This window comes from Nematostella vectensis, chromosome 8 (assembly GCF_932526225.1).
Source record: "Nematostella vectensis chromosome 8, jaNemVect1.1, whole genome shotgun sequence".
NCBI lineage: Eukaryota > Metazoa > Cnidaria > Anthozoa > Actiniaria > Edwardsiidae > Nematostella > Nematostella vectensis.
This window is the reverse complement of record NC_064041.1, coordinates 9,495,871-9,517,656: the sequence shown is the minus strand read 5'-3', so window position 1 is coordinate 9,517,656 and position 21,786 is coordinate 9,495,871. Positions and strand designations below refer to the sequence as shown.

Below are 21,786 nucleotides of genomic sequence, written 5' to 3'. Positions count from 1 at the left end.
ATATTCTTACATGTTTTAGTTGGTTCAAATTGATTCGATAATAGTCATATCAAAAACAAAAGCTAATCCCGGCCCAGTCTCACCTGAAAATTAGACGTTCTTTAAAAAAGTATATTAAGGAAATAATCAGTATATTAAGAAAATAATATTAAGGAATAACATCAGTACAATATGGCTGATTCAGTTTCGAAATTCCACAACCGGAGAAAAAAACTTGTCGACCGGTTTCGCTGTGTTTCCGAGGATGTCCAAGATAAAGCATCAAGTGCGCGGTTGCTCATTTCGCAAAGATTGACTCAATTTATTATCGAAGATTAGCGCACACTTGAGGCTTTCATCGCCACTTCCCATGGAGTACGATCAAAGGCGGTAATCAAGAGAGTGGCACATGACACGAGCTCCTCACCGCAATCTTTCGAGTGCACTTGAACGTACTTGAGTTCAAACATTATGCACCTTAAATGAAATGAAAAGGACGCTAAAAATATATATCCCTATCACGTTTCGGCATGGCGTTTCGGCAATGTTTGACTTCAGAAGATTCCTGATCAAGGTAGCATTACTCAAAGGTCGTGAAATAATACTAATAGTTTAAAAAAATGTTTATTTATTCATTAATATTATTAAACGATCTCTGCGCAGGACCATTGACACACTACAAATGAAAAGGACGCATGCACTATGAATAGCGACATGAGGTCATTAATGAGTCGCGAGTATCCGCGTAAGCTATACCTTAAGGAGTTTTTTTTTTTATAAACAATTTTTGACTAGCCCAAATAATAGTAGTGCTTCTGCTCAAAACATCATTATGAGAAAATAGAAAGCTTATTTCTAAAGTTATTTCCACATTCTCCTTTCACGTTTAATAATATTTGAATCTCGTTTTTGAAAACAGACAAACAAGCAAATCATATGACTGCCATTACTGATGCCTTTTTACGGTAAATAGCGTCTTTTAATGTCTAAATATAACTAGACGCGACAAGACGACATGAAGTATTTACCTAACTGGCTGTTCAAAAAAACAAACAAATCTCGTGACTTCCATTATTGATGCCGAACAGGTCTTTGTACGATGAAGTGCGTCTTTAAAAGTCTAAATATAAATAGACGCGGGAAGACGACATTAAGTATTTACCTAACAGGTTGTTCAATGGTCTATTCATCAAAGTATTGGAAATGTCATGCGATGTCCCACCGGATAGGGTACCTGTGTCTGTGTTCAGGTAACCTCACATTATATCACTTCCGGGATCGGTGGTCGATTCTTCGAGAAGGAAGGTTCTTGTAGAAGTTTAGCCTACTTACACGCGGCTGGTAGTGTTACTTCGAGAAACACGGTCTTTTGGATATAGTTGAATCTAGCCTTGAGGACACGCCGCTATCATAGACACCTCGTTATTAGGGACAGTAATACAAAATATCCCAAAAGACCGAAAAGAAAAAAAACAAATAAATGACTGAGAGGTATCCACGTTGCTACGGACTCTAGCTAATATGAACATTAATATAAACACCAAATTACATCCAGGATGGTACCTGCAATAGCGAGATTCGACCGTAATCTGTTTTCATGCTCGTTGGTTCTGACTTGGAAGTAAGCGCAAGCGCAGCGCACGTAATTTTCCGATTCTCACCGGAACGCAAGCGCAAGAGAACGCAAATGCTTGATTTTTTTGTTTGACTGATGCTCACTTGTGTTGTGCTTCCGTTTGCGCTTACGCTTGCGTCCCAGTGAGAACCAGCCTTGAAATACAAGAAGGTGACCGATTTGCTGATGGACCAAGTTTTCCGCGAATAGAACACCTTAAACTGCCTGCAAACATGACAGTAGAAAGCTGAAAATATACAGTTTCACACCGGACATTTAAAAATCCCCCAAAGAACGTATTAAAGGAGGATTTACTGTGTATTCCTGACTGAAAACAGGAAACTTACAAACACTTTAGAGCACTCTGGAAATGGTGATACTATTAACACTCCTTCTGGTGAAAAATAAACATCTGCATTAAGCTCAGTTTCTCTTACTTTTACTTCAATCCGTGAATATAACCGGCCGTCATAAATAGGATGGTGCAAATGATAAAGGCTTCCCTATAAAAAAAGCTGACAATAAATGTCGGCCGACTGCGAGACGTCTCCATGCAAATCGTTCTTTTTTGAAATTGTTTGGCAAAAATTGCGGTTGACCGCGGGCTGTCCTCTTGACTTGACGAAGTTACAGCAGTGTGGGCTCAGAGTTACTGTTATGGGGTCGCTTCCAGCTTTCCTTTGCAATCACCTAAAAAGTGACAACGGAATTGTTACACCAAAAATTATGGACAAAAAAGATGGTAGACGCAAAGGCGGTGGGAAAACAGACATTATTGCAGGGTTCGTACAAACACTGGGACATTTATATTGTTTCAAGAGTCAGGTATTGTTTCAGGATATTCAGAGTATTGTATCAGGGAGTTTCAAGGTATTGTTTTACGAGTTTCAAGGTATTGTTTCATGAGTTTCAAGGTATTGTTTCATGAGTTTCAAGGTATTGTTACACGAGATTCAAGGTATTGTTTCTTGAGTTTCAAGGTATTGTTTCATGAGTTTCAAGGTATTGTTTCACGAGTTTCAAGGTATTGTTTCATGAGTTTCAAGGTATTGTTACGCGAGATTCAAGGTATTGTTTCATGAGTTTCAAGGTATTGTTTCATGAGTTTCAAGGTATTGTTTCACGAGTTTCAAGGTATTGTTTCATGAGTTTCAAGGTATTGTTACGCGAGATTCAAGGTATTGTTTCATGAGTTTCAAAGCATTTTTGTAACCTCTGTAGTGGTTTCCACGCTCCAAGTACTTTTAAACGATTAAGAACCATTTGTTGCTATGTTTATCAACTTTGTTTCGCAAAAACATATCATGAGTCTTTCAAAGGGTGGATTGCAAGCTCCATTTATAATGTATAGGATCAGGTTCCTATACTACGCGTTATTTACAGACGTTTTGTATATCACAAAACAATATTGCACTTGTTACCTTGTGTTTTCCCTACAATGAAACTGTTAACCACATTGCAAAATATTACATATTTTTTTTTAGAAATTAATTATAACTAGTAAGATAATCAAAGTGGACAATATAACGGTAAATAAAATGGATAAAACGAATTTTACTCTGGTGATAGGAAAATGGCGTCCATGGGCCTTAGCACGCGAATTACGGTCTAGACGACATAAATCATATCAAAATGACAACTTCTTTTAATGAGAAGAGCCTTAGCTGGTCGCACCTTTGTTATTGTTTTCATTCAATACTGGAGGGCACAGTATGCGACAAAATTCTGAAATACACTCTTTTTTTATAAGAACGTCTAATTTTCTGTTAAGCTGAGCCGTTCTTATTTTAGAAGAATTTTAAGGCTAAATATGTCCTTAAATTTAAGTGTACATAAGAATATAATACCTAATGAATCATTAGGAAGAGAATTACACTAAATCTCAGGCTGGACGTCCTTATAAAAAAATAGTGTAACGATCTCACAAACTTATGTTGCCTTTCAAGAAACGAGTTCAGCGACGGCGGTGTAAAGAAAACACGTTCTTTAAAACTAGTTATTTGACTATTCGAAAGCGAACGAAGTAATTCACGGTTAAGTTCACGGTTACACGAGCTTAGCTGTTGCCGTTGTACGAAAGGAAAGACAACTTGAGTTTTCACGTCGTGGTTTTATGGAAAACGGCTGAAATGTATCAGACAGACGTCCGCGGCCGACGGCGTCCGCGTTTAGACACTAGACGTCTTGAGCACCCTCCCCTCCTCTCGCCCGCAATACAATACAATACAATGCTTTACAGTGCTTTACAGCTCATAATCCCAACAGCAAGCAATTATTAGCTGGCCATTAAAGCGGAATCAGATTATTTGAGATGGCTTTGTCACGGCCGCTATTTAGACTAATGAATAGCATTCACCTTTATCACTCTTTCACATACATTGGCGAGGAATGCTTTTATATGTATAGAAACATTAAACACGAAGGCGCGGTATAAAAAGGTGCTTCCATTGGAAGCATCGGCTCATTTGTCAATCAACCGCCGTGGAGTGAGGATCAAATTCAAGATGGCGTACCGAGTCAAGTACAAAACACAGAGGGGAGAGGTTTCTAAGCGCCTTCTGATGTATTAAAATGTCAACTCTACCTTCTAGTCCGATTGAATGTGTAAAAAAAGGAAACTCAGTAGAAGTAAAGCTACGAAACCAACGTGATTTATGCAAAAAAGGAGCAAACGCATGATCGGAAAACAACGATTTCAAACCTCGACAAAAGGTAAGCTTTTTATGCCTAAAATTTACTTTTCATAGCTTTAAAACTCAGAAAACAGGATTTAGTCATCATAAGCTTATAGGTACTTAAAGTGGCGGGGAAACTCTGTTTTGCTAGAAAATGCATCTTGACTTTGTCCACATTACTGCCGATAGAAGTAATGCAGGCCTTATATAGAAAAGATATTGTTTGTAGATCAAATTTTGCTTTCCTCTTGTTTGTTTTTATTTTTACATCGCCTCGAGCTAGGACAAGATTGTTTTGTGGTGTGGGAAGTTTTCATTTTATTTACAAGCTACTATAAGTTGGAATTCAAGTATAAATATGTAATAAATGGTAGTGTTTTTTTTTGGATCAGTCCATTATTTGTATTCTAGTAATGTTAACTAAACAGTTTGTCTGAATGAATTGGGGGCCAAACTTGCATGTTAAATCTATTATATAATTTCTAATCAATTATATGATTTCATCCTAGCTATACCCAAGAAGCAAGTCATGGTGACATCTGAATAATCAACAAGATATATTCCTCAAGAAAAAGCAGATACATAGACATGTATTACATTTTCCATGTGATTTTAAATCATAAACATTCCTTTGTAAAGCAAACATGTTTTGTTGCTATAAGATTGATGTGCTAGTGAAGTGTATAAAAGAACCAGTCATATTTTATAAACTGCATTATAGATTATACTTTTTAATAAACCAAAAAAGCTTTCTCTTTCATCAATTCAGTTCAAGACTTCTCATTCTTACAGTAAATGCAAGTGTAGATACAGGGAGGATATCCATTGAATGAAAACAATAAAAGTCATGTCTCTATTTTGTATAATTAACCTATAATTAACTAAATATAAAACATATGTTTGGGTAAACCCTTTATAAAACTAAGGATCCAGACCGTTTTGGGCAAATAGAAACAAAAGCTAATTCAATTTTTATTATTTCTAAATTATTTGTAGTCATCATAGATTGGAAGATAAAAACAAAATACTATACAGGTGCATTCTGATCCAAAAAGTAGAAAGATAGACTCAATTATGGCTCAATCTCACTTAGATGGATATCAGGCATTTCTTTAGTAGCCCTTCAGTGGTTTGGTGTACATATATGTGTGGGTATATAAGCTGATACATTGTACAAAGGGTTATCTGCTGTTTCTGTGAGCCAGTTATGCACTATAAAAAATATTGAAACAAATGTTTTCTTTATATTGTATACCACTCCCTTGTTTTGTACAGTTTCTGTGAGCCAGTTATGCACTATAAAAACAAATATTGAAACAAATGTTTTCTTTTATTGTATACCACTTCCTTTGTTCTGTACAGACAAATAGTAAGTTTTGCATTTTATTGGGATGGTACTAAGCCCTACTTTTAACCCTATATCTGATAAATTAGCACGAGGGCACAATGGTCTAATGACCAACTGCTTTCCTAGAAATCAAATTGACTGCACTATGCTCCCTATTCAAACAGGTGTACCTAGTACTCTGTTTAGTATACTTATAAATGACAGGGTGAGGGTAAGTTGACAAATTTCCTTAGCCTTTCTTTATGTTTTGGATCAAGAAGTCTGGTCCTAGATAATGTAATAAAAGAGTTTCACTTGCACACTCCCTGGATACCGCTGAAATCTCTTATGAAACTTGGGTCATTTGCCGAAGCCTGATCATGGTAACATGTATTGATCAACTATTAAATTTGGTAAAAAGATAATAAAGACAAATTGACTTTCTCGTCAAAGTAGAAGTCAACTGGGGGTTCAACATTCCCTGACCTGCCCACCACACCAAATTTTCTTTCTGCTCAGGTAAATGTGAAAACACTTTATGGATTTTTGGTTAATTCTTGAACAGATGTACAACAGCAGATAGGCACACTTTGCATTTTTGTTTTACACCTGTTGCAGCAACAAGAAAGTAGAAATAATGGTTTCACTAGAATAAGTTTTACTGAAGTGTCCTCTTACACTACAGCTGTAAAGTGACTTATGAATAATAAAATATATATATATGATGTATCTTGACTTTATACCTGATGTTTGCTGCTTATGTTTAGTTCTAATGTCCTGCTTTGTTGTGTGCTACTTTTCAGTACAGAACTTACAAAAACACATTATTTTCTGCAATGTCTTTTTTCTTCCTGTCTTTCTTTCCTCTTCTCACCATTTTAGGGGCTTCTTTCCAGAGTACAATGCTCTTCATGTTTCCCCGAATGTCTGATTGAAATACGAATCATGCAACCGGCCAAGAAAAGTGCGAAGAAATGAGGCAAAATCGCTCCACGAAACCTATTTTTTTTTTAAAACACGCTAAGAATGGCAAAATTTAGCTCTGTTTGTACCCCATTGCACGCATAATCCCTTAGGATAGACTGCTAAGCAATGACTGTGGTCATTGCGGGCCCCAGCTCACCAAATCCTTCCCTAGGAGAGTCGGAAAGGTATACATACCAAAAATGGCGTCAAAGGGAAAGGCGGGAGATTTGAAATCGCGCCGTAAATGTACGAATTCTAAGACAAATATGCATTTCTCGCTGCCAAGAAAGGCTTGAAGTACAAATCAAACATATCTTTTCTTTCATTTGGGAATTTTTTTATTCGTTGGATATAAAATCATTAGATTGGGGGCATTCTTTATTGACTGGGCTCGTAACGGTAATGGCCGCCATGTTGGACTATCTCTCCATTTGAAAAATGGGGGCGGGGCTTAGGCCCTTTTATACCGCGCCTTCGTGTTTAAGATGACAAATACCAAAACGGGGGTTGTTATGCCTCAATTGGATGAGACTTCTTACAATCTTTATTGGAAAGGAACTTAAAAATATTAATCTTATTACGTTATTCAAAGCGAGTCACAAGTGACTGGGCCGGGTTACCTGTGGCCTTATCTAACTCGGAGCCCTACGCCTTTTAAAGAAGGCCAATTACGCCACCATTTTTATGCTCCCGCTCAATGCCGAGTCACACAGAGCGTCCATGTCCATCGGCTAATTCAAGCGAGTAACCAAGACATTTTCAATCAAATGTCAATAATGTCACATACTTTATTCGTAGATTGTTATTTTGAAGGTTCCTTGCGAATAAACCGTTGTATTTTCAATTATAAACGATGACAAAGGAGTGGTTGATCGACATTCTTTAACGGTTTTTCTCCAAACGCTGGGGTATATGAGTGTTGACCACCTTAAAGTGATGTGTAATGATTTGATGATGTCTAAAACATAATGTATGCAAGACAGAACCTTACAACAACAAATAAACTGCCCAAAGAATGCTAACAGCCACTATTTTCTTATTGTTTACAATGGTAAATAAAACGATCTACTTTTTCGGAAAAGGGGATGGGGGGGGGGGGGGGTAAAAGAAAAGGATGGGAGGGGTGGGGAGTGGGGTTATTTTTGGTCACTCCTCCTTTCCTACTTTTAGGCAAACTCCCAGAAAATTATATCCACGATTTCGTCTGATTATATAATTACAATATATGTTTGAATGTGGGAAATTGTTGCTTATCATTACTTGGTGTTCCCGATTTAACTTCTTTGATGGGCGCTTTACGAAGAAAAATGCTGTATATTCAAAAGTAAAACATGCCGTCACATGTAACACCAGAGGCCTATCTTGCTTAATGGCGGACCGATTAAATATCTATATTAATACCAACAGCGCATTTGAAAATTATTTTGTTACCAAAGGGTGCTTAGGTACAATAATTGGAACTTCTTGTCAGTGGAAGAGAAATGGCAGATCACATTTTTATCCCTTTAAACCTGTTTTGGCGTTTACTCGACTATGTAAGACGTGCGTCTTTTCGTGTTATCAGCTAATATTCTCTCCTTGATCTTTAGTATATTGTGCACACCGCGCTGCCTCTCTAACTACGACCTCCTTCCGCGGCGAAAGCCACAACACAACTCTCACGAAACAAGGCTATCGTATCTGGCGATAATCTCAATTAGCGCGTACATGGCGCCCAAACTCGTTGACTTTGAGCGCCTGTATTAAGGCCCACAGCTCTTACAATACTTACATTGTTGTATTAGCTTCTCGAGAACGGCTAATCTTGTAGTGATAGCTTTCATGGTATCCGCTCTGGGTCGCTGGAATACAAAGTTGTCATGAATATGGGTGATTTGCTAGCGTGCAGTATTGGACGAGGGATTATAGGAGTACCCTACGTGCAGGATATGAAACCTAGATGGCTATATTAGCGTAAATACGATAGATCTAAAATGTCGGGACAAAACAGTAATAGAATTAGGTTACTGCGAGTTTCCGAATGATATAGAATGCACGGGGATGGGTATTGATAAGTTGGAAGCCAACACCACGGTCAATTTCAAGTCATTTTTCCCCAAAAAATTCAAGACACATACAAAAGCATAGCAAGGCGTGGGGCTGCAGATCGTATAGGAAATTATACATAGTGCAGTGAAGCCTTTATATGACAATAAATGCGGTATAACGACCAGCATTATGGGTCCCAATAACGGTAAAATGTATGGGAAATAATCTCGATTAACGATTTCTCGATTACAACGAAGCGAATTATCTGTCCTTGCCCTTTTGTCATCTCGAGGTTTCGCTGTACATATTAATTTATCATTAGAGCTCATTAAGTGCAATTTTCTGAAAGTAAAGACAATTTAAGAGAGTATGGATAGAAAACGAAAACGCGGCGCACAGATTTTATTTCCAATATCAATACATTCAAAACAACTTATTAGATAATCATAAAACAACAACACAAAGCCGAAAGGCTGCTAAAAGTTTTTTAATGTTCTCTCAACTTATGAGGTAGTCATAAAAAACAACAACACAAAGGCGAAAAGCTGATCAAAGTATTTTAATGTTCTCGGTCCGATTTTGTTTCCCCTAATTGTCGATCGTTTTAATTGAATTTGAAAACACTATAGGAATATCGCTTCTGTTGGAATAATGGAAGGTAATTTAGCTAAGAGTTGCTCTTGAAAACATGTGTTGCTTCCTGTACCAGTTGTACCTAAAACTTAACCTGAGAAACACAAATTTCAATCTCGAGCTAGTCCATTCTGGAGAGGATAGCAACAAGCAAACGATTTTGAGGCGCTTTTCTTATTAAATAGCGAAGCAATTTTTTTTTTGCCCAATAACAACATGTTTCTAGGTATACTTTTACCTTACAAAACATATAGGAAGGACTACAGCCCCAACATGTTAAAAAACAACGGACTAAAGGAATTAAAGCATGGAACAGTTCGCCAAATTATTGCATTGTTCAATAATTTTCAGAAGAGGAAGGAGAGCCGTTGGCAGTCTATTTGAGGGCCATAATTAGCCAGTTCTTTTAGAGGCCAAACGCTTGAAATAAGCACTTGCTGAAGGGTTTGAAAGTAAAAGTTCAATAGCGAGAATTCGGCGCCACCTCAGAACACAACGCGCATTTTCCAAAACTAAAGATTCAGGGATTACTCTCTAGTGTAGGAATTGAAATCGCGTTGTTTTGGTGAAGTTAAAAGGATGTTAAAGTGTATCGGTTCCCTAAGACCCGAGTTTTTATTTAGTCTTTATTTAGTCACCGCAAAAGTCGCTGGGGTGGAAAGTTGTGTCCGATTTGCACGCAATACAAGTAATCCCATTCAATACCTGTCAAAAGGGTCCAAGGAACTCAAAAAGACGAAGAGAAATGGACGGGATTTCAGGTCTATGGATTTTTATTTTCAAGCTGTTTATAAACAAATTTGAGGTTGATCGTTTCTCGGTCTCTTCGATTCTCGTTTGAGTAAAAAAAGGCTTTATTAATAGTCCTATTGTCACTAAGTGCATGGCTGAGAGTTTTAACGGAACTATAAAAGGTTAATTTCGTTTACGACAACGTTTAGCGCAAAGGCATTAAAACTTTGATATTTTCCCTCGAGATTATTTTCTACGATATAAAAAGTTAATTTCGCTAATGGCTTCGGTTAATAAGAGAGATTGTTCAATTTCGATATTTTTTTAAAGATAAAGAAGCTTTTTCTAAGACTATAGGATTTTTTTCTATTATTTTCCTCACTCAAGAATTTATTTTGCTAGCGACTAAAATCAATAGGAGGAGAAATAGAGGAGTAAGCCAATTAGAGAATAAAATTTGTCGTTTTTTTTTCTATTCATTTATAATCGTTTAAGTCGATTAATCAACACAAAGTATACAAAGCTTTGAGTGTTGGCGAACCATGTATGTATTTAGAATGCTGGGGACTAATGACAAAGAGATGTGGGAGACCTCGCTGTGATTCCCAGGCAGACGGTTTTGTGTTAGGGCCATTAGGGAAGATCCGAAAGCCATTCCGAGTTACAGTAGTTTAGCCTGAAGCGGTCAGTACAAGGTTATGCTTATAAAAGTGAATACTGTAGCAAATTTTTTTATGCTCTTATATAAAAGTTTACAAACTTGAAACGGTAAAAAAATATGAAGGCAAAGGTCTCAAACCTTTTCAAACTTTACATAGAATGTACCTCAATAATGTATTTGAGGCTTTTTAAGCCTTAGGGTTAGATATAAACTGTTCATGGTTTTAAGAAGAAAAAGGTATTCCATAATAAATAACGAGTTACACCTCCAAATGGCTTTTTTACCTTAAGATAGCTTTATTTTCTTTGACTTAACAGTTTGAGTCATTAATAGCGTTGAAGCTTCAGGGTTCAGTTAAAAAGATAAAAAAAAAAACACAAGGGAAATTTTAGAATTGCAAGTCTAGATTATTAAGATTGTAGGGTGCATCTTTTACTCAGGGTAAGCGTCTGTCCAGACGTCAAATGACGAGCGCGGGAAAACAATCCATTTTTTTTCACTCATTAATCATGACACGGTCTTGCCCGGAAGAAGGCATTGTTTCGAAACTTATCTTAATGTAAAATACCTAAAAAGAGGCATTAAAATCGCATTTCTGACCGTGTTGGTGCTGGGAAAATTTGAAAAGATGGCAAAACGATAACAAATATACCTCAGGTGTTAATGTCGGGAAATAAAAGAAGGCTTGAAGCTTGTGCAGTGTTTTTCCTCTACTCCTCAAAGATTGTGGTAATTCGCGAAATCTAGCAATAAAAAGACTTTATCGTGAAGCCTTAGATTTTGCTATCTTATCAGTGTCTTTTCATTACAGCCTGCGAATGTCTTTCACGGGAACACAATGTACCATGGTTGTTAAGACCGGAGTGGCTGAATAAGGTTTCTATGTTACGCTGGGAATCTACAGCAATCAATCAAAATAAGCAGACGCTTATGGAATTCCATTCGCTCTCGCTCAAGCAAGCCGAGCACCCTTCGTGTATGCAATTTGAAATCACAATGTCTACTAAGTTCTATCCTTGCGTATCTTTATTTACATTACAAGTCTCAAAATGGGCGGTTCTATTGCAATCTTTAGTTTTGACAAAATAAGACTTTCAACAGTTGTGCAGATAATGCTCTGCGATGATACATTTACGACATTACAGTTCTCGACATCCTCCGGCGATTTTTACATAAACCAATGAACTCTAAACTTCTTTAAGATTTGAACTTATTATTATATGTTTGATGCTTTAAAGAATCTTAAATAATCTGTAGGCAAAGTTTCACTTTGCATTGTTTATATACCCCTTTGTAATTTGAGATTGTGGTAAATGAGTAAAAACTGATAGCTTCTAGCGAAAACCACGACAAGACGGACTTCAGCCAACCAAATAATCTCATCTCATTAACTCTTAAAATATCCACATTATTCAGACTTGTTACTTAAATGATCGTTTTGGGATAAAATAAAGGCATCTAAGTATCATTTTTCGTTAATAATAATAAAAATACTTAACAACCCAAAACGACGTTGCTTTTTAAAACTCTCCCATGGCGTCGATATTCTTCGATATTTGTCAAAAAAAATATTTATATTTAATGTTATTTAACGCCAATTTCGACTCTAAATTTGATCATTTCCTGCCATTCTACTCGATAGAAATTTCCCTTGATGAGTTCGAGGTTAAAAACGTAAGTATAACATGCTTGGCAGTGAGTTGAGATGATGACCTGAGTGTTGTTTTAACGGTGTCTAGAGCCGCACTTATCAAACTATACCTTAACTAGATTGAACTAGAATACCGCTATAGGAGTGTGTCTCTTAGTCCTATCCAATACCAGCTATTGCTTTAATCTCCCGCATAATGCGGCCGATTGAGTTCTTGCCCATAGGCACCTTGTTGAACCACACATCTCCTTTGGGCTTGTGTTTGGGAGTAAGGTAGAATGACGAGATGCCTGGTGGACGGTGGCGGAGGTAAACTTCAAACGCGCGCACAGGGTCTCTCTCCCCGCCGTCTGTAGCGGTCACCTTCGCCTTGCATTTCTTCTTGTTCCTGTTAATCTCTTTCTCGTCAGAGCCAGCGCGAGGCCGTTTGGAGCCAGCCTTGATGTGGTCGATGACGATCTTGCCGTCCGCACCGCGGGAAATTCTGAAGTCGTCTATGCTGAGGTCGTGGTGCGCCATGCGCCCTCGGATACCGTGACATACTGTGTTGATCCACCACTGTAGACGGAGAAGAGGCCGTGGCGCGTGTACCCCGATCGCTCCTGACTGCCACATCCTCTCGAGCTGTGTCTCCGTGATGCTTTCTACCACATTTGGGTGATTCCCTTTCCCCTTTCTTTTCAACTCGTTGCGTTTCGTGACAAGTCCATAATTCACCACGTCAAATTCTCGGTCGGCCAAGTCGAAGTTTTCTACGGCGGGAGGGACTTTTCTCTCTAAGAAATACCTCCTGAGGCCATTTCTGTATGTGGTTAGTGTGACAGGTTCGTATTCGTTGCCTTCTTTGCCAGGTCTGGTATCACGGATCTCTAAAAAGAAGTCTTTAAGTAGCTCCACTGCCATGTTCTTGGTGATAGCATTCATGTCTAGGGACTTGCCTGTCTTGTCTTTGTACCATTTCTTAAATCTGCGCACCGATGTCTTGGTTCCCTCCACTGTGTTCTTGCATCTGTTGGCATCGTCCACGTCCTCGAGTTCGCGACTGTCACCGACGAGTGCCTTTTTCATGTGCTCTCGGCGGAACAATCCCTTGTCTTCTCTGCACTGGTGGCTTTCCGTCGTGTGATCGTACGGAGCGTGTTCGAAGGCACTACTCAGGCTAGTGCTGTACGCAAAAGGTCTTGGAGGGTAGAAGTGCGCGTGAGAGCCTTTAGGTTCACTCGGTTGCGGCCAGTATGGCATGGGGCTCGCTGTGTCGGGAAATGACGGATTCAGGTTGCACAGCGCGACTGCCGAGCGCATGAAGTTGGATGGTTTCTGTTGTAGTGTAGATGGCGCGTGTATTCTCAGCGTGGAGTCTGTCTTGTACTCGGCGATAGGAGCGTACGGCGAGTTCCCGTGAGTATCCCTGCTGTGATACGAATTGTCCAAGGCAGCGGGATTCTCATTGCTTAAGGAATTGCTTGACAGACTCGAGTAGTACGGGTGAGAGCTGTTGTGGTACGGATTGTTAAATGAGGAACTTGCCGGTAGGTAGTTTTCGCTGATTGTCGCAGACGAAGTCGAGAAGGCAAGTCCGTGCTCTTGTTCTAATTCCCCGATCCCGTCCAGCTGGAAATGACTCCTAACATCTTCTGTGTTTTTCTTCGCCAAAAAGCTCTCGGCACTCGGGTAAATACTGGGCACCGACGGTCCAATCCGTGTGTTCGTAGGCTTGTAACTCACAGCTCCAGTCCTCAAATGCGAGGGAAACCCATACTGGTCTTGTGTAATGTCGTTGATCTGTATTCCAAATGAGTTAATGCCTCCTTCCATTTCTGTGTTGAGTGAGTAGTGCGGATGATACTTCACATGTCCGTGCTCCGACTGACTGACCGCTTGACTGGCTCGCACGACTTTATAGCGATGCTATGCTAAAGTCGCTATTGTTTGGCTGAATTTATGTTTCCTGCTATACGTGAACAGGCCCCTCAATTACCATTAACGACTTTCCTCCAGGGATCCCGGTCAACTTAGTGCGCAATTCATCCACGACTAGGTCTAATTATACGCGAAACTTCAAACATCACAACTATAAATGGTACGTTATTATATTATGGGCGAATGGGGAGGGGGTGATTCACACTCTAGCTTATTACAGCACTCACAGGGAACACTCCACCAGTCAGATTGAATAGAATAACATTGCGCTCCATCTCACCCATTGTCGCTAATTGCATGACAGTGATTGACAAGCTACGTCATAGCCAGTCTATTCAAAGCTGACACATCACGCGTACGATTCGTGAAGATAGTATCGAGGCTCTCTCTTTAGAAAATAACAGCTTTATATGAATTACTTAAGCAAACAGACGGGAAAGCGAAGGCTCGGGATTTTCGCAAATCACAACAGAATTATCACCCTGTGTTCGCTTACTTTCTTTAAGTTAAGTTCTTTACTTTGACAGGTAACAGGAACGTCAGTACCGATTTATGATCTCGTTATATGCAAATATGTCAGAACTTAATGACAAATTGTTGAAAGAAAGCTAGCAATAAGGTGCCAAAACTTACTATTATCCTATTTACATAAAATTCAAAAGCTGTTCCTATGATTAATAGCGTCTTCGAGCCAAGCGAAAGGTGTTGAAAATACTTGGTGAAGCTTGCTCACAAGCCTGCCACGATGGACAAATTACCAACACTCGAACAAAGCCACAACTCGAGCCATTGTGCGCGAATGAAAGGAAAACTGTAATTTCTAACTTTGTTTTAAGAACGATTAAACTCCCTGTGTGAAGTAAATTGAACGAGTGCCTTCAGACGAGTTGAGAACTATTACGTACTCCCGTCTGACAGAGAACCCGTCTGTTTAGAGTCAACTTTTCAGTAATTTAATTGAAACACAATTGAATCCAACCGGGAGGTTTAGCCAGCTATTCTAAGTTTCGCTACGGGGGTCGAAATCTCAGTTTGGTGATAATAAAAGCATTTATGACACAGGGGCTAAGGGTAAACTGTGTGTGTTTGTATAACAAATTAACTATTGTTTCGAGTCCCTCAAAGGCGGGAAACTCTCAATCTACACACAGATAGTTCGTACGGGCTCAAAGCGCCTAAAGGACACAGGGCTTTTTACAACCAAATTTTACCATCAGATACACAAACTCTTCAGGCTGATGTGTGATCAGAGAATAGTCAAGTCACAGGCCATTGTGCTTTAGACAAGCGAGGAAAGGCTTTAGAAAGCTTTCGTGTTTAATGTGCTAAAATTCAGCACGCTTGAGTGGATTTGGTGGTCTTGCAGGTGTAAACGACTGATCGACCCCCGAAAAATGGCCAACGGGCTTTTCACGATGACAAAGCGTCACAAACGATGAAGTTTCTTTATTTCGAATCCAATTGTAAGAAGTGCAAAGTCGATTTCGGCACTGACGTTTGCGTGGGGAATGTGAGTTCTTACGGTAAGCTTCTTGGGTAGCAGTAACTTTCGAGTTTAGTGCGTTTTTGAGCCGATAATTCATAGTTGAATAGTACCCCCCTTGACCTCGCCATTCCGTGGGTTCCGGAAAGGTGCACGTGTTATTCAAACAGCAGCCTTCTCGCTTTGTAATTGCGGGTGAAACATTGTCCAAATTAGGACACATAATTTTGTTAAACTGGATTTCAACGTTAAACTTAAATAAAATTTAAAAAAGAGAATTTCAAAATTTGTTTTTTTCTTTTTTTCAGGAGTTAGTTATTGGTGGGATCGCACTAAGCCACGGTGGCTCATGGCATAAGGGCAAGGTCGTATAAACATAATTCCGTAGATTCAATTTTACACGAATTCACTTTAATTTATTAAGACCATCTAAGTTGCTTAAAGTAAACCATAAATATATTATTCAGTTCTCTCCGTATTGTTTTCTATTAGTTGTATATGAAGGCAATCAAAGAGTTATACCAGTACCATTGACTTTCAATTGAACGCCCAAGAACCCTTGCAGGACCTTCACGGCACTCGATTAGCAGGCAAAACATAACAAAAATATGCCTTACGTTAACACGAATAGAAAAAAAAAACTTTCCAGGTTAAAAAGAAGCCGAAAATAAATATAGAAACGGGTAGAGCTTTCATGGATCGCCATTCGATATTTGTAGGTTCCGGAAAGTTACAATGAACAATGTTCGTTTGTCAAGACTGAACTGTCTTTGAATAGTAATATACTGGTCCAATAATGCAAGAGTTTTAAAACACTGAGCACCTCTTCTTGTTTGCTTTGTACTTAACTCGAAAGGGTGGAAAGGGTTATTAGCTGCTTTAGAAAATTTTAGGAAACCTAAAGCAATATAAAAATGCAAGGTCGTACCAGACAGGGGTATTTGATATTATTCGTTTTTAAGGAATAATAAAAGCCATTTTCAGCCTTTTCGGTATCTTACCCAGCCGTGAAGCAATGTGCTTTTGAATGAAATGTACATAAATATATAAACAAAGCTGGGTTATTTACAAATTTGTTTTTTTTTTCTGACAAGATGGTAGTTTAATAAAGGAGTCAAGAAAAGAAAATACCATTCAACCATATACCATTAAAAAATTCGGCGATTTTGTGTTTAAGAAAAAAAGTAGTTTTCACAATATTCTCACAGTAAAAAATGAAGAAATGATTTGAAAATTGTTGTGAATTTCTACAAATATTATACAGAACATTCGCTCTTGCGCAATACCCTGAATACTGCCTGTTGTAAAATCTTTCGAAACAAACAATAATTCTATTCCCTAGAGCACACAATCGCTTTTGCCCTTGCTAGTCGAGTAAATCATTTAAACATTGAATTGCAGTGATTAACGTGGCGATGTTCTGTCACCCAAGAATAAAGTTATCGTAAAAGATGGGAAGATCAAGTGATGCCGTTCGAAACACCTCCTGGTGGAAGACTCAAGATAAGGCTATCTTGCCCTTCGGAGCAGCAAACAGAGAAAACGTGATTAATTACTACGACAGCGGCTAGAAATATAGATAGACCTGCGTTTGTCTAATTTCGTTTTACGATATTTCTATAATTGTGAAGAATAGATTTGAAAGACTTCTTATCATGTTTCACTTTATCAAGACAAAACTACATGAACACATTTTGCTAAATAATAATGTAATACCAAATGAACTCGTCCCACAGTACAGAAAATAAATATATAATATGGAATAAATGAATAAACAAAAATACTATGAACTGTTCTTTCAATAGATTCTAATGTTAAAGACAAAACCATGCAAAACTTAATATTGATTTTAGCCACAGTCAGACATTTCATATAGAAACACCTTCACCGCTATAAACAGATTTTGCTAGAATCTAAATACCAAAGTACACGTAAACGGTACACCATAACATAGCTGGTGACATTTAAACCGGTAAATGTTAAATTGTTATTCTATTTTTGTTTTATTGTAGTTGACTTTGAGAAGCTCCAAAGATAACCAGACGCGCGACGTCTCAACATTTTCCCGCCGAAAACTCCCGCGCAAATATTGCCAGCGGGCGAAGGCCGCAGAATGCTATAGTTTGAATGAACTACGTTTTAGTGGATAAAAGGCACTGAGCGATAATCCAGGATCTATGCAGGAAATAGTCGCCTTCTAGAGTTAAGAATCGAAAGGAAATAGGGTTTTTATAGGGAATGATCATTTGTGTCATTCGTTCGAAGTTTGTTTACTGGGGTTTCTGAACTTGTTTGAAAAATAGCACAACAAGATTTGTAGAAGTGGAAATACTAAACAAATAAGATTGTTAAAATTTGTCTCGAAAGGCCACAAATTTAGTATGAATATATAGGCCTTGGTATCGTTGTACCTATTTCTAGACACTGTTCTGATATAAGTATTACAATTTGAAATAATATAAAAGAAATGGAAGTAATAAGGAATGAAATGTCGAACCGTGTGAAAGAAATCAAAGTAATATTCTATACTTTTTTATTATTTTCTGATTCAGGGGTAGGATTTGTATCAAAGCAAAGATAGAGACAAAATTTGCAAGGTCAAAATGAGAATAGTTGCCAACATTTGCAATTATTGAACGCATGGATTTCTGATTAAGGTGTTTACGTTATTACAACTCTACTCGCTCATAAAAGAATTTTCGGACTAGAACTAATTCAAACATCAAAAAAATATCTCGAAAAAAGTCAGCAATCAGCAATTGAATGGAAAATTTGGACAACAAAACCATGGAAATTAAAGTCAAATCTATGGGAGCTTAACGAAATCTATGGCCTATTATGAGCTAGTTAGCACCGTTCGATTGTCCTTTTTTGGTAAATTAAAACGTAAATCTGCTATAGACACCTCGAGTGCGTGGGGTTGCCACCGTAGATGAAAAGCGGAAAGCAAAAGACCAAGAGATAATGAAATAACGGCAAGGGGCAGTTACTTACTTAGCACTTTCCTAACTAGGCATTCACCAAACGTACGTTGCATAAAATAAATGAAACTATAATTTGCGGTTCAATTGTGGCGAAACATAAGTGAGAAAAAAGGGTATAAAATAAACAAGTATAAAAACTGTTGGAAATTTGAATTCTATTACAATGCAATCATTTTGCATGAATAGGGACTCCAAAAGGCAAAGTAAAACAATCTCAAAAGTGTGTGAAAGGTACAAATTCGTTTTTCGAATATCTGCTATTTTAAGATTTAACAAAGCAAGACTTTTATCCATTGATAAAAAGCCCAGCGAACAGAAAAAAGGAAACTAGAGATAAGCTAAAAAAAAAAACGCAAAATTTATTCGTAAAAGGATTTTTGTCAGATGTGCACAAATCTACTTGATGTATATTTGACCAGTAGATGTAGCATTGATTGGGCACACGCTATAGTTGAAAGTGATCGATATTATTTGTGTTCATGTGAGCCCGATAAGGCCGATATTTCTGGCAAATACAGAGAAATTGACCCTCGGAATAAGCTTTGTCTATTGTTTTGAACTTGGTGTACACTCCGAGCTATGAGTATTTATCTAATTGAGGAAATCCAAAGATTTAGGGTTTTATTTTTCAAATTTCCTTCTCGCCCCGAGACATTATGAAACTGACCTGAAAGAAGACAACTCAACAGGGTTTTTTTCACGATTTGTTTACACAACAGAGGCAGGAAGAATTAGAGCTACAAATGTTTCAATCTTTTAATGGAAGATTAAGCATAGTTACATTCTCTTATAAACCAAGGATCCAATTTCAATGTCTTAACAATGTTATTTACAACTTTTCAGCCGTCCACACCCTGATAAATTTGGCTCTAGCACAATGACAATCCCAGTTTTGATCCCTTTGAGCCATTGGCTGTAATTTACAATAACGAGAACCTTCCAAAGCCAGTTATGTCTAGAGTCAAGCCTACGAGTGTCTTAGTCCGAGAAGAGTCAATATTTGTCCAATGATGATCCAACGATACCGCTCTGAATAGCATAAGATAAGGAAAAGGGGAAATAGCACCGAGTCGTTTGAAATTAGCTACGGATACTATATTTTAACGGCGCCTGGATTTCTTTAGAAAATGATCCGATAATAAGTAATCAAACAATTTTGTACGTTAAAGTATAAACGGAAAACGAGTACGCTCAAAGGGCAACGAATATTAATGGATAATATAACTAAGAAATGTACAATAGCATGTGACAATAGCATTATACCAACACTCCGTTGAGGTGTGAATTAACAATCTAATTGTACAACTGGAAAAAGAAAATAATACAATTCCGACAAACAGTTTTACCGTTGAGTCATTCTTTTATTAAACCTGATTTCAGTCAAAAGATATGCTTTCTGGATCTCGTGGAATGCCTTGGTTTGCTGTGCATACATGGATAGTGTGAAAACCAAAACTAGCTTTTATTAGCGTTATGTCAACAGATATAAACGCTAGGCTTTCCGTTTAGCGCTTATGATCTTAGCAAGATAGTGGACTCTTGCTTTAGCGGCGTGAGAGCCTGCAGGGCTCTAGCAGCAAAATTATCAAGTATCGTCTTTTAAGAATTAAAATTAAAATAAAAATACAATTAAAATACAATGTAATTCGAATTAAAATTTGAAAACTATCAACTAGAGAAGTTCAGATCAAATAATAAAAAATTATTCTGTACTTCGAGGCCGTGTATACTACATTTCGGGTTTCAGTGTGTTAGCATGATGCTATTAAAGACGATCAATTTTACCCCTCATAATCTCATATTCTAGCTTGATACTGTTGGTCAATTTACCCAAGTAAACTCGTATTCTAACAAGTCGAGGCAGCTAATTATCTACACGTGAGGAGACAATCGGGTTCTTTGTCTAAAGGTAACAACAGACGTCGCCCTACGAGCCTCTCTCGGCGCGTGTTGTTATAAGTCTCTCCACGGACGCCTCGGCTCGTGCGCCGGGGGCATGGTCCTTCTGGCAAAAATTACAAGGGAAAAACGAGTTAAGCGCTGGAGTCAAATAGATAAGCAAAGATAAATGCGTTCGGGCTATAAATGGTACGAATTTTCTGGTATAAACAAGCTGGTAGTGTTTTATGTATGATTGAAATTAAAATAGTGGAATTCACATCGGAAAGTTGCGAAGTTCTTTTTGTTATGCTCGCAGATTCAGAACATCTCTTTCGTGTTGAGTCAATTAGCAAATTAACTTTGTTAAAAGAAATTGTTTGATTTTGGCCCACTTAAAGGCCCTCTCCCTGGTGAATCTCCCTACCCTGTTTGTATATGCAAGCTTCAATGATCTGGGCGGAAAGGGAGTGAAATGGTACTCTCTAACTTATCGCCTATCCTGCCAAAGGGTGGCGCTGCCTCTTTCATCGAACAATTAACTCTCTCTGAAGAAATAATACTTTTACGCGTGTGATTAAAGTTACACGTGAGTCAGAGCTGAGGATTAGTTGATCAATAAAAGGTTTCACACAGACTCTATTGCCAGATTTTCGCAAAAGGAAACTCTAGTAAATGTTTCTCACGTTCGAAACCCTTTTGACAACTTGAAAGTACCATCCATATCTCTATTGAGATAAACCTAACAAAGCTGCAAATCTGACTATATACCTATGCAAACTTACTCTAGGGCTTTATATGGTACTAAGGTACAGTTTCTCACGCATACTCATGAAAATTACTAATCTTAACAAGGTTGAGTAACTGGCTTCAGCGAAATAATACCGGCGGTTGTGGCTTGATATGTTACCGTTTATGTTTCATCACCCAATGTGTTGTATTATATACTGAATACTACAGATAGGTCCGATTCGGAAACCCATGAATGTTCGTTTTTCACAGTCGAGGTCAAGAAGAAAAGTTTTTGTTTTAGGTGGGATAGGTAAAGGGGTATTATTAAAATTTCAAATTTTTCAGATTCGATTATGGTTTCTTGAATGGTGAATTGGACATTCTAAAAGATACAAATCTTATCCAATTTTCCCGAAACCCACTCTCGTCTACCTAGATTAACTTAAATACTATTGTTTTTGTTAGCGGATTTGATTCTGTCTGGGAAGTTTTACTGGCTGTTCCCAACAAAACTCTTTAAAA

At 38.0% G+C, this 21,786-nt stretch overlaps 2 protein-coding genes and 1 long non-coding RNA gene across 7 annotated transcripts in view; 1 reads left to right on the top strand and 2 right to left on the bottom strand.

Annotated features, from left to right (window-relative positions):
- Positions 1-1,873: 1,873 nt before the first annotated feature.
- LOC5519352 (epidermal growth factor-like protein 8) overlaps positions 1,874-21,786 on the bottom strand; it is a 47,984-nt gene continuing 28,071 nt past the window's right edge. For 3 of the 5 annotated variants that reach the window (XM_032364227.2, XM_048731737.1, XM_048731738.1), the window contains exons 8-9: positions 8,334-8,403; positions 1,874-2,284 (exon numbers count right to left, since the gene is read on the bottom strand). In XM_032364227.2, coding sequence (XP_032220118.1) covers positions 2,250-2,284; positions 8,334-8,403 — 105 coding nt within the window. In that variant the 3' untranslated portion in view covers positions 1,874-2,249. Of the gene's footprint in view, positions 2,285-8,333; positions 8,404-15,976; positions 20,660-21,786 lie in introns of those variants that run through there. The other 2 variants (XM_032364228.2, XM_048731739.1) reach the window with 1 other exon arrangement.
- On the top strand, positions 3,495-6,321 carry LOC125570267. Its single transcript, XR_007312623.1, has 2 exons — positions 3,495-4,306; positions 4,779-6,321. It is a non-coding gene; the product is annotated as an uncharacterized LOC125570267 (long non-coding RNA).
- LOC5519380 (zinc finger MYM-type protein 3) lies at positions 11,625-14,377 on the bottom strand. Its single transcript, XM_001639192.3, has one exon. The coding sequence runs from the start codon at positions 14,080-14,082 to the stop codon at positions 12,427-12,429; it is 1,656 nt and encodes a 551-aa protein (XP_001639242.1). The 5' UTR covers positions 14,083-14,377; the 3' UTR covers positions 11,625-12,426.